The 16,156-nt window shown below is 32.7% G+C and overlaps 3 protein-coding genes across 4 annotated transcripts; 2 read left to right on the top strand and 1 right to left on the bottom strand.

Moving 5' to 3' along the window:
* On the top strand, positions 467-2,903 carry LOC104712807 (patellin-3-like). Of its 2 annotated transcripts, XM_010429778.2 has the most exons (5): positions 470-1,302; positions 1,570-1,779; positions 1,932-2,056; positions 2,148-2,298; positions 2,409-2,903. In XM_010429778.2, the coding sequence occupies exons 1-5, from the start codon at positions 556-558 to the stop codon at positions 2,655-2,657; spliced, it is 1,482 nt and encodes a 493-aa protein (XP_010428080.1). In that variant the 5' UTR covers positions 470-555; the 3' UTR covers positions 2,658-2,903. The 2 variants fall into 2 exon arrangements, with proteins under 2 accessions (XP_010428081.1, XP_010428080.1); XM_010429779.2 differs by lacking the exon at positions 1,570-1,779 and having other exon boundaries at positions 467-1,512.
* LOC104712805 (patellin-1) lies at positions 5,923-8,166 on the bottom strand. The gene is made up of 4 exons (XM_010429776.1): positions 6,871-8,166; positions 6,544-6,671; positions 6,316-6,451; positions 5,923-6,217 (listed from the first exon to the last, which is right to left on the bottom strand). Exons 1-4 carry the CDS (start codon positions 8,080-8,082, stop codon positions 5,966-5,968), a joined length of 1,728 nt encoding a protein of 575 aa, XP_010428078.1. The 5' UTR covers positions 8,083-8,166; the 3' UTR covers positions 5,923-5,965.
* LOC104715814 lies at positions 14,080-14,490 on the top strand. Its single transcript, XM_010433187.1, has one exon. The coding sequence runs from the start codon at positions 14,086-14,088 to the stop codon at positions 14,488-14,490; it is 405 nt and encodes a 134-aa protein (XP_010431489.1). The 5' UTR covers positions 14,080-14,085.

Genomic DNA, 16,156 nt, shown 5'->3' with positions numbered 1-16,156 from the left:
AGTGAAAATTACATACTAGTATTTAGTATTTACAGAGAGACAAAATAGAAGAATTGTTTTATTACAGTGTTTGATAGATACGTGGAGGCGGTGTCAGAACGTCAAAAGAAACAAACGAAAATATCACCAAAAATATGAAATTTTCACGTGGATCTGTTCTGTTTTTATTCTTCTTTCAAAAAAATTGAAAAGATAAAAAGGCATTATTCGTGAATTATCATTGGATTCCAATTTCAGCCCGGTTGTTTTGTCTTTGTCACACACTAAAACAAGAAAAATAATCAATGTTTAATATACTATATATTTTTCTAAATTAAAAACCAAACCACAGTTGAACTAGTGTCGCATACTGTAAATGTCGCATGCTGATGACAACAACAAAAACAAAACAAAAAAAAAAACCGGTTCAATCGGCGTGACCAATATACCCTTTTGTACTTCGACTAGTCTCATCATGTCTCAACAACAACACTATAAACCCAAAACTCAATTTGGCCCAAATTTAGGAACAAATAATCACAGAACAGAACAAAGACGGCAAAGTAAAAAAAAAACATGGCGGAGGAACCTATCACCACCACCACCACTCTCGTTACACCGGAAAAGGAACCATCATCAGAAGCATCTGCCTCTACTCAAGAAGTCCTACCGAAAGAAACCGAAGCTCCAAAGAGTGTGACTGAGACTGATCTACCGGAGACGGCCACCAAGCCGGAAGAGCATCATCCGCCGACGGTGACGGAAACAGAAACTGCATCGACGGAGAAGAAAGAGCTCGGAGATGAAGAAGCATCGAAGAAGGAAGTAGCTGAAGAGAAGAAGAACATGATTCCACTGAATCTTGGTTCATTCAAAGAAGAAAGCAGCAAACTTTCCGATCTATCGGACTCCGAGAAGAAGTCACTCGACGAACTGAAGCGTCTCGTGCGTGATGCTTTAGACAATCACCAATTCGGCTCAACACCTAAACCCGAAAACGCCGCCGCTAACACCACCACAACGCCAGAAGAAGTCAAGATTTGGGGAATCCCGTTGCTTGAAGACGATAGAAGCGACGTCGTATTGCTGAAGTTCCTTAGAGCTAGGGATTTCAAAGTGAAAGACTCGTTGGCTATGCTCAAGAACACGATTAAGTGGAGAAGAGAGTTCAAGATCGACGAACTTGTTGAGGAAGATCTTGTGGATGATCTTGACAAGGTTGTGTTTATGCATGGACATGACCGAGAAGGTCACCCTGTGTGTTATAATGTCTATGGTGAGTTTCAGAATAAGGAGCTTTACAACAAGACGTTTTCTGATGAGGAGAAGAGGAAACATTTCTTGAGGACTAGGATTCAGTTCTTGGAGAGGAGTATTAGGAAGCTTGATTTTAGCTCTGGTGGGGTTTCTACTATTTTTCAGGTTAATGATATGAAGAACTCACCTGGATTAGGGAAGAAAGAGCTTAGATCGGCTACTAAGCAAGCTGTTGAGTTGCTTCAAGACAATTACCCTGAGTTTGTCTTCAAACAGGTATACATTCTAGATTGGTTTCCTTAGGATCTGTACTTATGNACGTTTTCTGATGAGGAGAAGAGGAAACATTTCTTGAGGACTAGGATTCAGTTCTTGGAGAGGAGTATTAGGAAGCTTGATTTTAGCTCTGGTGGGGTTTCTACTATTTTTCAGGTTAATGATATGAAGAACTCACCTGGATTAGGGAAGAAAGAGCTTAGATCGGCTACTAAGCAAGCTGTTGAGTTGCTTCAAGACAATTACCCTGAGTTTGTCTTCAAACAGGTATACATTTTCTAGATTTGTTTCCTTAGGATCCTGTACTTATGAAACAAGGAACATGGTTCTGCTTGTCCTGTTTTATTGTCTTTCATTGGTATCTGAGCATCTTGTCTTTTTGGCCCTTCTTATTAAGACATGATTGAATTTTGTTTCAGGCTTTTATCAATGTTCCTTGGTGGTACCTTGTGTTTTACACTGTGATTGGTCCGTTCATGACACCACGATCAAAGAGCAAGCTAGTGTTTTCTGGTCCTTCACGTTCTGCTGAAACCCTTTTCAAGTAACTTTTAGAACTATTTTTATTGAGCCTTTACTTAAACCGTTTATGTTTAGTCTCTTATCTGAACTGTTTGGAAAAATGTGGACTGTAGATATATTTCACCCGAGCAAGTTCCTGTACAGTACGGAGGATTGAGTGTAGATCCTTGCGACTGTAATCCAGACTTTTCTTTGGAAGATGCAGCTTCAGAGATCACTGTTAAGCCCGGAACAAAACAAACTGTTGAGATCATAATCTACGAGGTTAGTGTTGTCCTTACATTTAACAATTGCAAGATGAAACAAAGGTCATCATTAAGTCATGATGCTTAGTAAAATCCTGTAAGTCTGATTTCAAGCTGTTGTTGGCGCAGAAATGTGAACTTGTGTGGGAGATAAGGGTAATTGGATGGGAAGTGAGCTACAAAGCAGAGTTTGTGCCAGAAGAGAAAGATGCTTACACGGTTGTTATACAAAAACCAAGGAAGATGAGACCATCCGATGAACCGGTGTTAACCCATAGCTTCAAAGTGAACGAGCTTGGTAAAGTTTTACTTACAGTAGACAACCCAACCTCTAAGAAGAAGAAGCTCGTTTACAGGTTCAATGTCAAACCTCTCTAAGTTTAAAAACAAACAACAAATCTTTCCAAACTTGTTTTTTTTTTTTTTTTTTTTACAAAAATATGGTTTCTTTAAACAGAAGTGAGATACGTCTTATGTGTGGTTGTTGTATATGTGGAGAGTGTTTGTTTTATCATCATATATCATGTAATTTATGTGTGGTTTATAATACAATGGAGCTTCTGCATCTTTTGCTCTTGTAATCATTTGAGGAGAATAATAATTTACATGACTTTCTGAAATAAAGATTTCTTTTTAAAAAAAATCTCAACCAATTTATTGATTGTGTCTGTTTATGAAATCAAGTGTATACGTCTTATTAGGTGTCGTGCAAACATCAAGTGTATAAATCACGAGGTTTAATATATATTGAATTTCACTTCAAATAAAAGATTCGTAAAGGCTGTTGATTTACACGTTGGAACAACTTCTCCGACACTGACATAATGTTGTTGTCTCAAGACTGGAGTGGGTGGAAGAGGTTCCATTTGTGTCTTGTTTACACTAAATCTGTTGGCTGTTGCATCATTCAAAATAACAATTATGGGTTGGGATTACTAATTCAAGATTTCAAAGAGCTTTAATTATGAATAAAGACCATTATTTCCACCTATTAATTAAAACACACGAAATGTAGTTTATCTGTAATTACTAATCAAGATTTAACAGAGTTTTGAAGAATAATATCGATGAAAATTGAAACAATACTTGTCAACGTTTATCACTTTTTATAGTCGCTCGTTGCTAAAACTAAAAATGGTCAAATGAACAAATCTATGCATATGAATGAACATGCAAACCCTTATTCAGTCATAAACATATATGTATACTTTACCACTATATTTATGGAAGTGATCAACTAACCACAAGTATTGTGTAATTCAATTGTGTGAAAGTGATATATTATTATTTTCTTTTTAAGAATTATAATAGAAAAAAACAAAAAAAAGCAAATAGAAAGTGAATGAGGATTGAGGAATTGATGAAGAAGCACATGCGAAGACTAGGGCAGTAGTGAATGAGCCTGTTCGTTTCGTCGTCGCAAGTACCTGCGGCTGCGGCAGCCGCATGTGTTGTTGTTCGTTTGGTTGCCGCAGGTGCTTGCGGCAAGACGCTGCGGCGAACGCTGATTCTAATTTTGGACGTCGATTAGTTGCGGCGATCAAAAAAGTTGTGTTTGCCGCAGTCGCAGCCGCCTGCGTCAGACAAACGAACACGCTCAATATGTTCAAATTGCATTCATGGCTGTTTGTGTTGTGTCGGTCCACGCATGTCCCTCCCTTTTCTATTGCTAGATTATTTATGCATTTTTTCATACGAACTCCGAACTGTCTTCGGACCAGACATTATGATCACTCCCATTTCTTTTTACATCATATTTTATATTTACATAGTATTATTTAATTACGTAAAACCATTACAAATTCATGCTTTCTACCAAACAATAAAACCCAACTTGAGCTGTTTTCAGGTTTGACACTCTGTATTCTTTTCAACTTTCAATGTTGTTGGTGGATCTTGTTAAAAAAATCCAAATTCTGAAGACACGATGTTGGCATCTATTTTTGGTAGCTTTCAAAAATTAGATGATATTCTATTTAGAATATTTCGAAGAAAAAAGTTGGCCATTTTTAGTATCCTCATCTCATTATGAATATATTTACTATCATTTTCAAAATGAATGACGCAAAGTTGATGAAGAAAAATAAATAAATAAAGGAAATTGACATGTATACAGTATACAGTTTAGTTTATAAATTAAGATGAAAAGATTTGTTTTGATCATCAGGGTAATAAGGGCCGTGGTTGATATTTGTTTAACTATAACTTTGATAAAACATGCGGATTAGACTTGACAAGTCACATGATGTTAACTTTAGACTTATTTGGATTTTTAAAGAATGAGTAGGCCATGGACAATTTAGCCATTATTAGTTTGCATTTTGTCAACATTCACACCTATCCCAGCTATTATTTATGTGTGTGTTTTCTTATGTTTTAAGTAATATTCCAATTTCCACGATTTGAAACTACTTGTTAATCTCCATTTGCTTGTCAATGGTTTTTGTTTCTTACTTAACTTTGCACCATCATCCTTTTTCAAAAGATATTTATAAACCATATCGTGAAGATGATAATTTAGGAGGCATGTGAAACGAATCTATCAATATCAGCCAGTTTAACTAGCGATTTATATTCGTTGACTAGATTGGGCAACTTCACATGATAAAGAAACTATTGTATACATTGAGATATTTATGTTTAGGTCAATTCGAGGTTCGACCATAAATCATTTATTACAAACTTCTTTTTTAAAATTGTCATACGTACGGACCATTGTCAATCTAGACTCTAGAGGTCATTATTCTGAACAGACTAAATTATTTCATTCTAATCCGATCTTTATGGGTTGATACACAAATTTCAAACTATAGATATACATCTTTATATTGAAATAACTCACCTAAGAGATTGTCTTTGCCTCTTTTGTCTTCCCAATCCCAAGAGAATTAGATTCGTAAAAGAAAATATACAAATAAAATAGAGTTTACAGTTGAATATCGTTGTTTCTCTTAATGGCCAAATCTAATGTGTGCTTTGGTTCCGTGATCCGTGTCTTATCCACGACTATTAGTCCATATTTGTCAACAAAGAGGGTCCATTCTCATAATATCTCGTCCTTAATGTCTCATTCAGTGTTATCCACTTCAATCTATTTTTATACACAGAGGGATCTTTTTCATATTTATATTCATATCTCTCTATCAATTACTTGATATAACAACAAATCTACAAATCAGCCGTGACACGTCTCTTCTTATCTCTTAAACTATATATATCCACTGAATATATCTATAAACATATGGTATGATATATTATGAACAATAATATCCAATGTAACTTTCAACTCAACTTTTTTCCGAATACTTTATACCAAGAAAACATTAGTTTCAGAATCAATTTCATGAACAGAAGTAAAGAGAAAAGATAGAAAAAAGAAAAGGAATTATGAATTCATAAAGATTTACACAATTTTACAAACAAAAGTAAGGAACAAAAAAGTTAAAGGTAAAAAAAAAAAAAACGAAACAAAGAGTTCTTTTTCTTTTGAACTGTAATCACATATTCTTCACACACAAAAACAACCCCCAATACCAAAACAAAGCAAAAACACAACCACTTCTTGAGATTTCAAAATTACATAATAAATAAACAAACTAAATTAATTAATTAAAGTTTGTTTTCCCCAAATAACAAAATAACATTTCTTTTCTTTTGTTTTGCTTCTTCCTTGGATTTCGATAAGATCAGACCTTTGGTTGAGTTTTGAACCTGTAAAGCACTTTCTTCTTCTTGGAAGTCTGGTTATCGATTGTGATCACAATCTTACCCGGTTCACCCACCTTAAAAGAATCGGTTATCACCGGTTCGTCAGTTGACCCAATCTTCCTGGTTTTAGAGACGATCACAGCATAGCTTCCTTCGGTGGTTGGCTCAAACTGAGCTCCGTAGCTCACGTCTGCACCCAAAACCCTAAGCTCCCATGAGAGCGTACAAGCCTGCCATACGATTTACATTCTTAGTAAACATTCTTAGTAAACAATATTTTTACAAAACCAACTCATAAATTAGTAATCAAATTTCTGAACGTATATACCTCAGAAGCAGGCAATTCAATGGTGTAGTTTCCTGCCGGTTTAACGATGGCCTCGGTTACGGTTTCTACAGTGGTTGCAGCAACCTCTTTGCTAAGTCCGCCATATTTAACCGGGACTTGTTCAGGAGCTATGTATCTATTTCAACCAACATATATAACCGTTAGTAAGAAACATGATAAAAAAATATGAACCATCATATGGTTAAAAGTGAGAGAATGTTTAATTACTTGAAAATTGTATCGGCAGATTTGGATGGACCAGCAAGGACCATCTTGTTCCTAGTCCTTGGCGATGTGATGATAGATCCGAATGTTTTGTAGTATGGAATGTACCACCATGGGACATTGATGAATAGCTGCAACAACAACAACAAGAAAAACAAAAAGTTCTAAATTAAAGAAATAAAAGAAGAATATAACTTATAATATGCAATTTCGGCGTGACCAAATTATACTATATCATCTTTAATTATTATTCTAAAATTTTAATGTTATAACCAGGTTCAAATCTGCATATTGCATGTTGTGTGTGACGGATACGGAAAAATATGATACCTCTCTAGCGGCGAATTCAGGGTAATTGTCTTCAAATTGTTTAACAGCACGTCTGATGAATTGCCACAACGCTCTCTTGCCAAGTCCTGGAGCGTTCCTGAAGTCACTGACGAACACAAACGAAGACTTCGCTTCAGGGTTGCTGAAGTCAATAGCTCTCACACACTTCTCTTGTAGCTGAATCCTCCAGTTGAGGAACTTGTTAAGCTTCTCCTTGTCGGAGAATAGCTCTTTGTTCTGGAACTCACCGTATGAGCTGTAGATCACGGCGTGTCCTTCTTTATCGACACCGTGAGCGAACACCATCTTCTCGAACTCGTTTGCTTCTTCTTCTCCTCCTGATTCGACGAGCTCGTCGATCTTGTTTTCTTTACGCCACTGGACTGTGTTTTTGAGCATGGTTAAAGCTTCTTTGACCTTGAAGTCTCTTGCACGGAGAAATTTCGTGAGGATCACGTCGGATCTCTCGTCTTGGAGTAGTGGGACTCCCCAGATCGAGACTTCTTCCGGCTCAACTGGCTCAGCCTCGGTGACGGCTACGGTCTCTTCCACGACCGGTGCAGCGGCTGATTCAGGTGGTGAAACAGAGACGATCGATTCTTCGATTGCTTCAACGGTCTTTGTTCCATCTTCGTCAGCACCAGAGGCTTTCTCGGTTGTTTCAGTTGCTGCTTTCTCTTCAGTTTTGGTCTCTGCCGGAGCCGCCGCCGCCTCTGATGATGGTTTCTCCTCCGCCGCTGGAACCGCAGGTTTCTCTTCTTCAACCTTCACCTCAGTGGAGGTCTCTTCTTTCTTTTCCTCTGTTTTCTCCTCTGTTTTAGTTTCCTCCTCTGGTTTCTTCTCTTCAGGTTTCTCTTCCTTCACCGGCGTCGGGGGAGCAGTGAATTCTCGTTTGTTCAAAGCCTCCCTTACAAGCTCCTTGAACTCTTCGAGTGCCTTCTTCTGAACTTCCTCAGCCGTTAGAACAATCACCTTCTCAGCAGCTACAACAACCGTCTCTTCCTCCTTCACTGGAACAGATTTCTCCGCTTCCACCACGGGGGACTCCTCCTTCTCCGGAACCGCCTTCTCATCCGAGGCAGGAGTAGCAGCCACTTCCTCCTTCTTCTCAGCCACAGGGGTAGGAATAGTAGTAACCTCCTTATCAGTCATAGGTTTCTCCGTCACCGGAACGGCCACATCAGCTGATTTCTGTACCTCTTCTTGAGCCATCTTTCAAAATTCAAGAAAAAGAGAGAGAGAGAGAGAGAGAGAGAGAGAGAGAGAGAGAGAGACTTGGGAAAAGTGAAAGAGAGAGAGAGAGGGTTTGTGAGGAGAGAGAAGAGAAGGAAGAAGTTTTTATAAGGAAAAAAAGAAACAGAGGAATTTGGCAAAAGGGAACAGACTGGTCGGAGCTGTTTTGACAGCTCATTCTAACACACCTCTCTCTCTCTCTATGGGTCCTCTTTATTTTCTCCCAACGGCCGTCTTTTGTTTTCACTGTAAACCTCTCTTTTAAAACTTCCATTTTGATTCCTTAATTTACCTTATTATATGGGTTCTTTCCATAATTAACATTACATTAGTTACTATAACTACATATTTTGATGATTCTCCTTGATCTGAAGATATTCTACAGCTTTTCTCCTCTTTTAGTCGTCTAGATTCTTCTTTTCTATGTGCATAATTAATGTTTTCTTATAGTCATTTAGTTAAAATAATATCATCAAATCTTTAAAATTAAAGATGATATTTTCAAATTAGATTCAGAAATTAAAGAAAATAGAGAAAAAAAAAAAAGTGGAATCATTTGCCAAACGGTAAAGAGAAAAGGCAGTAGCATGCTAGTCATGTTTTTAATAATTTTTATTTTTAAAAAGTAAAGTGTGCTTCAAATCATGACACCATGTTATATTTCACCACATATGTTAATAAACATACAATTTCTTGTTACATGTTTAAAGACATTTTTTTCTTTCTCTACTTATATTTTAAAGGATATAATTTTATCATGTACGAATAAGATAATCTAAGAATAGTAATCTAAACCAATTTCAAGTTGAATCTGACCGTATCCCATAAGTTTAGTACACAATTCAAACTTAAATTATCAATGTTTGCATGTATTCTAGTACAAAAGCAATAAGTTCATGAAGATTTCAAAAATTAATTCGAAAAAATTTAATGTGTCGAGTAGTAACTAAGCTTAATTGTAACAGTAAAATATGTAACCGCGTTTGAAATGAATAGTTAATAAGTCACGATAGTTTTGTTTTTGTACATTCTTCGAAAGTGTAACCGCCATAATATCAAGTCCCAGTGCCAGAGTCTTGAGGCATGAGAATCCAACTAGTGATGAATGATGTAGACGTTTGATTTTGTCAGGTTTTTCAAAAAGGATTAAACCGCAATTATATATAATCAACGTACTTATTAGTGTGATGATGCCTAAAAATTACATCTAGACACCACTTCGCACGTAATGGAATCCTCAAATAATTGTATTTGGTCATCTCATCTGTAACATATATTGGAACCGTTGTTTGATGCGTTGTAATTATAAACTGAACGCAAAATCTGATATTTAGGGGAAAATTGCAATAGAGACTAGAGCTGTACGTCAACCCTACCGTGGCATATATATATATATATATATGACATGAATGGAACTTGGTTATATATACATATATATATATATATATAACCAAGTTCCATTCATGTCATACTACTTTATACTATTTTCTATTGGTCATCAGACATTATTTCTGCCACCTAATCTGAATTCAATTTACATTCTAAAGACTAAATGAATGAATAAATATATTCTGATTACATATTTTAAAAAGTAAAGTTGGTACAATGGCAGAGGACCCAGTGGAATGATCCGTTAAAAATCCTATCATCGGTTTGCTTTTGTCAAAAAAAAAAAAAGAAAAAGAAGAAAGAAAGCTGTTCTTGTTGTTGGTTTGGTTTTTATGTTAATCGCTGTTGCCATCTTATTATTATACATACATTCTTACATTGTATTTAGCTGTTTTTTTATTTTATTTTCCTTATTATTTTCTTTCTTAACCCACTTTAACAATGATTGATCCTAGTTTGCAGTATCCTAATGAAGAATTTCTTATACTTATTTTAGGTGGGGGCTAATTATAACATTATTAGTCTTTTTTCTTTTAGATGTTAAGATCATCGCATCTGACTTTTCTTATTTTATCTACCTATACATATTGAGCATATATTTTTATTTTAGTTAAATTTTATGTTACTGTGTAACAATTGGAGACGTTACAAAAATGGATTTTAACGTTAACAATTAGGGGCAAATTTGCAAATAGCCAAAAACCATTTTCTCTTTTTTCGGGAAAATGGCATCCGACAAATTATACGTTCTCGTAAGTTTTCAGATAAAAAAAATTCGAAAAGAACACAAATATAATCAAACACAATTTTTCTCCATAAATGTACTGTATTTGTTTCTATCTTAGCATTTAAGCTGTAACGATAGAATCTTAGAGTTGACCGAATCTTTTTGAAGCTTGAAAATCTCTTTCTAATTCTGAATTTCTCGTCCTTCTAACCACCTCAGCACCCGACCCGAACTCATCCCGAGTCTTCACTTCCAAAGTGTTAGAACCCCCACACCGCTGGTGACACTTGTAGGATCCAGCTCCCACACTCGATATCCATAATGGTCGAAATGAGTCGGATCTCAAAACCAAATTATGGAGAAAATATGTGTATTATTGAGCTTATGTCTTGAGTAAATATGGAGAAAATGTTACATATTTATACTAAAATATACAATTAATTTCATGATTTATACAATCATTTAACTTAAACGCATCTGTTTTAATATTTGCATTAAAACCATATCGTCCGAATTTCTTAGTTGACTCAATCTCCTTTGAGGCCCAAGAATATCTTTTCAGCTCCTGACTTCTCGTCTTTCTCTCCACCTCATGGTCCCAAGCTCCCTCGATCTTTCGAGATGAACGATTCCGAATTGAGTTCCTTGTCATTGGAGTTTTCACTTTTTAACTACATGTGTCACAAGTGTCTCCTCTAGTCTATGTGTCAACTCTTGACCTCAGACCCAAACCGAGAGGGGTCTTGGGCCCAACAACACATGTCATAAAGGAAGACTCTAAGTCAATACTCTGACCGTTAACTTAGAACCCGAGCGCGAAGGGGTTTTAATCTCAACAATATATTAAATTAATTAATAAAAATAGATTATAATAAAATTTTGTTTTAATATATTTCTGATTTTTATATGCTTGAAAACTAATTAAGTAGAGTGCAATAGTTGCTTGACAACAAATTTTAGTTACAATTGTCTTTCAAAAATGGTACCCCTCCATTTTTTTAAAGTGTATTATAGATGAAAATTTTTTGAGTTCATCCCTAGGAGTGAATCTCTCTTGTTCATCCCATCTTTATTAACCAATAAAAATATAATAATTTTTGGGTTCACCATAGGGGTAAGTTGAACCATTTTGTTCACCTCTCCATATACATTTAAGAATCTGACATGTCATAATACATTTAAGAACCTATTCATTCACCTCTTTATAAGATAATGAAACAAAATCAGTATACATTATAATAAAATTAAAAATTCAAACCGTTCTTTTATAAACCTAAACCGATATATAATTTCATTCTAATTGTAAAATCTAAATCCTAACTATCTCATTTGTAAACCCAAACCGACATAAAATGTCATTCTACTTGTAAAATTTAAACTCTAATCATCTCATTTGTAAACCCAAACCGACATATAATTTCGTTCTAATTGTAAAATCTAAACCCTAACCATCTCATTTGTAAACCAAAACCGACATATAATTTTGTTTTAATTATAAAATATAAACCTTAACCACTTCTTTTGTAAACCCAAACCGATATATAATTTTGTTTTAATTATAAAATCTAAATCTTAACCACTTCATTTGTAAACCCAAACCGACATATAATTTCGTTTTAATTGTAAAATCTAAACCAAGCAACATTTAACTTTCCTTAATTAAAATTATACAGAATTTGCTTTTAAATTTTATTGTGATTTATTTTTTAAATAAAATAATGTATAGAAGATTCTGATTGGTTGAAAAGAAGGAAGTGAACAAAGGGGTTCACCTAAAGAGTGAACCTCAGTATTAATAACAATACTAGGTAGAGGACCCGCAACTACAAATTATATTACGAATGTCACTCTTTGTTATTTAATTTATTTTAACATATATTTATATCATTATTATTAATATTTTTAAGTCATAGAATATCTAGACGGTTATTTTTTTTTCTATTTGTAAATTTTGGTTTTGATTTTATCTGTATATATTTATTCCGCACATAGGGGATGTCATGTCATATCATATTTATAAAATAAATATATAAAAAGACAAAACAAATCAAGGAAATAAATTTTGTAGATTTTTTATTAAAGAAATTATGTTAGTTTGGGTTTATAAAAGAGGATTAGGGTTTAATTTTTATAAGAAAAAACTATATCTCGGTTTGGGTTTAGATTTTACAATGGTTAGGATTTAGATTTTACAATTAAACGAAATTATATGTCGGTTTGGGTTTACAAAATAGTGGTTAGGGTTTAGATTTTACAATTAAACCTCGTTTAATTGTAAAATCTAAATCAAACCAATATTTAACTTTCCTTAAATAAAAGTATTCAGAATTTGTTCATCTTGAAATATACGATGAAATCAAATGTTGAGATCAAATATAAATTTAGAAGATACTCTAATGACGTAGTATGTAAATATGATGAGATCAAATGTTGTGTTCAATCAAATCTTCCCATACATATTGACGACCAAAAATTCATATTTATAAAATATTCATTATGTGTGGTTCATCGTAATTTTGTATCGTCATTTTAATTGTAAAATCTAAAACATAATTTTCATTTATAAACCCAAACTGATATATAACCTTATTTAATTGTAAAATCTAAACCAAACCAATATTTAACTTTCCTTAAATAAAAGTATACAAAATTTGTTTTGCTTTTAATTAATTTGATTTATTTTTAAAATAAAATATTATATAGAACATTCTGATTGGTTGAGAGAGAAGGGGGTGAATATAAAGGTTAAAATTAAGGAAACAAATCTTAATTAAGGAAACAAATTTTGTAGATCAATCAATTTTAAAATTGTTAATACTAATATTATATTACAATTTTTCATTATCACATCTAAACCCTAACCATTTTTTATACATCCAAACTAACATATAATTTTGTTTAACTGTAAAATCTAAACTCTAACCACTCTTTTATAAACCCAAACCGACGTATAATTTTGTTTAATTGTAAAATCTAAACCCTAACCACTCTTTTGTAAACCCAAACCAATATTTAATGTGTTTAATTGTAAAATCTAAACCCTAACCACTCTTTTGTAAACCCAAACCGACATATAATTTCGTTTAATTGTAAAATCTAAACCCTAACCACTCTTTTGTAAACCCAAACCGACATATAATTTCGTTTAATTGTAAAATCTAAACTCTAACCACTCTTTTGTAAACCCAAACCAACATATAATTTTGTTTAATTATAAATCTAAATCCTAACCACTCTTTGTAAACTCAACCCGACATATAATTTTAAAAATTATAAATTTAAACCCTAATCCTTTTTTTTTAAAACCAAACCCGACATAATTTCTTAAATAAAAGATCTACATAATTTGTTTCCTTAATTTGTTTTATCTTTTTATCTTAATTTTGATTTATTTTTTTAAATATGATATGACATGTCATATTGTATTCTGATTGGTTAATTAAGAGAGGTTGAATGAGAATTGTCACCTCCCGGGGTGAACCCAATAATTTTTATGTTTGGAGTATAAGGCATAGTGGACCATGCAGATTATCAAGTCAGGAAATATGTTTCCAATGGAATGTTATTGTTGGTCAGCATTTTTTTTTTCTTTCTAAAAATAAAAGATATTTCCATTTTCTTTTTTTTTGTCAAAAAATAAAAAAATAAAAAAAAAAGATTTTTCCATCATATCTAAAAGATATTTCCATTTTTTTCTAAAATAAATAAATAAGTAATTTCCATTTACGAGAGTAAATAATATTACCATATCTTTGACTATTTAATCATTCTTCAAATGTGATGGAGTATAAATAGATGAGATGTCATAATTTTAAAGTTCATTTTTATAAAACATATACAGTTATTATTGGAAAAATTCATTCATAATGTATGGCTCATCATCATTTCACTTAATATTTTGTGTTATATTCATAGTTTTTCTTTTTGGTGGTTTATGCGAAGCTAGTGTGAATATAGATGTGGATATCATCAATGATATTGGTCAGAATATTCAATTAGGACTACACTGCAAATCAAAAAACAAAGATCTCGGATCACAATCTTTAGCTCCTCATCAACACTGGGGATTTAGAGGATCTTTTAACTTTTGGAGAAGAACTTTATTCTTTTGTCACTTTGTATGGGAAAATCAGTCTAAATGGTTCGATATTCTTAGTTCTGACGATATAAAGAAATGTAAACATCAACCTTGTGTTTGGAGCATAAGACCTTATGGTCCATGTAGAATAACAGGTGGTGAAACATGTTTCCGATGGAATGTTGGTGTTTGAATACCGTTGTAACAAGATTTCATATTTATAAGCCAAATAATAAAAAGTGTTATTTTCTTTTTACTAAACCAACACTTTTCGTCTCTTAAGCCCATCATAAAATGTCAAAACTTTGGACTGTAGAACTTCCCTGCTAGGTCAATTTGAATGAGCTCCTAAGACCACTAAAGAGAAAGAATCTTAGAAGCAAGCTCTAAGTTTGAAGATAATTAACGATTAAATGAAAGATGCACCAAAACAGTTTAGTCAACAAAAAACATCTAATGAAAAATCTCATTATTTTATGTAGCCAAACCGAGATAATTTAGAGATTTGAAAAGACCGTATAGAAATTTGGTTATTTGGCAAATTCACCAATGTCTTGGAACAATACTATGATTATTATGATGTGAAAGGAAGAATTGAATATTAAGGGCAGCCCTATCGGGGGTTGCTCATGTAAATACATTTATTAAAAAAATAATAAAAAGAAGAGAGAGAACAAAAAAGAAGGAGGATCGTTGCTTCTGTGAGAAACTTGAGAAACGTTTCTACGAGTAAATTAGACAGGTATCATTTATCCAATAGTACACATATTAAAAAAAAAAAGTGTAGTAAAAATATATTTTTTTAGTTTTCTGAGAAACGTATCATCGTTCCTCCATTAAAGATGGTCTAAAGGCACAATGTTTTTGTTGTCATTTAATAAATAATATATAATGATAAAGGCACGAATGGGGTGTATTCAACTTGACATTTTAAGTGATTTGTGTAAAATTTGCAAATTCTATGTTATTCAATCATAAATTTTAAAAACTCGATTATAATCTATTGTTATTGAACTAATGATTTAAAAATCAACTTTAGAATCCACTGTTCTTAAACTGATGATTTAAAAATTTACTTTAAAATCCACATTTATTCAAAACAGTTTGTGCATTTGGATTTTAATGATTTTTAGGGATTTTGAAGGATTTGATACTAAGCTATCAATATAAAGGCGCTCAGTCACAACATTAGAAGTCAGATTCGTTAGGCCTAAACATTTAGAGTATATTTTTTTGAGGATAAGGTTTAATATTTTTATAGTTTTGGGTTTAATTTTTAAAATTTTCAGAAATAGCACTACTTACATAATTTTAATATTTTAAGAATTTTTTGAGTTTGGGTTATCTACTTTACATTTAGAGTATGTTTTAAAGGGGGTAAGGTTTAGCATTTAGAGTTTCAGGTTTAATTTCGAAAGTTTAATTTTGATCTACAATAAAACCTCTATAAATTAATAATGTTGGGACCAAGACATTTTATTAATTTATAGTGATATTAATTTATCTATAAATTAATAATTATTATTTTATAATGTAAATTAATAATTATTAATTTATAGGTATATTTTTAATTGTTTAATTTTTAAAAAAATAAATTGAGACAATTGTTGCAAAATAAAATTAGAATTTTGGATGTTGTAATTTTTATAGTATTAGAATTGAATTTGAAATAATTAAAAAATATTATTGACAACGAATTACAAATATTATAGACAAATTCACTTATATACATGACATAAATATTCAAATATATGAATAAGAATATCCATTATCGTATTTTAATAGTTTATCAAACTATCAAAATGTAAATGATGCATATTTAGAAAGTGAAAACTTTAAAAAGTTTTAGCTGATTTATG

Source organism: Camelina sativa, chromosome 9 (genome assembly GCF_000633955.1).
Source record: "Camelina sativa cultivar DH55 chromosome 9, Cs, whole genome shotgun sequence".
NCBI classification, from domain to species: domain Eukaryota; kingdom Viridiplantae; phylum Streptophyta; class Magnoliopsida; order Brassicales; family Brassicaceae; genus Camelina; species Camelina sativa.
The sequence above is the reverse complement of the archived record's forward strand: the minus strand, read 5'-3'. Positions and strand labels throughout refer to the sequence as shown.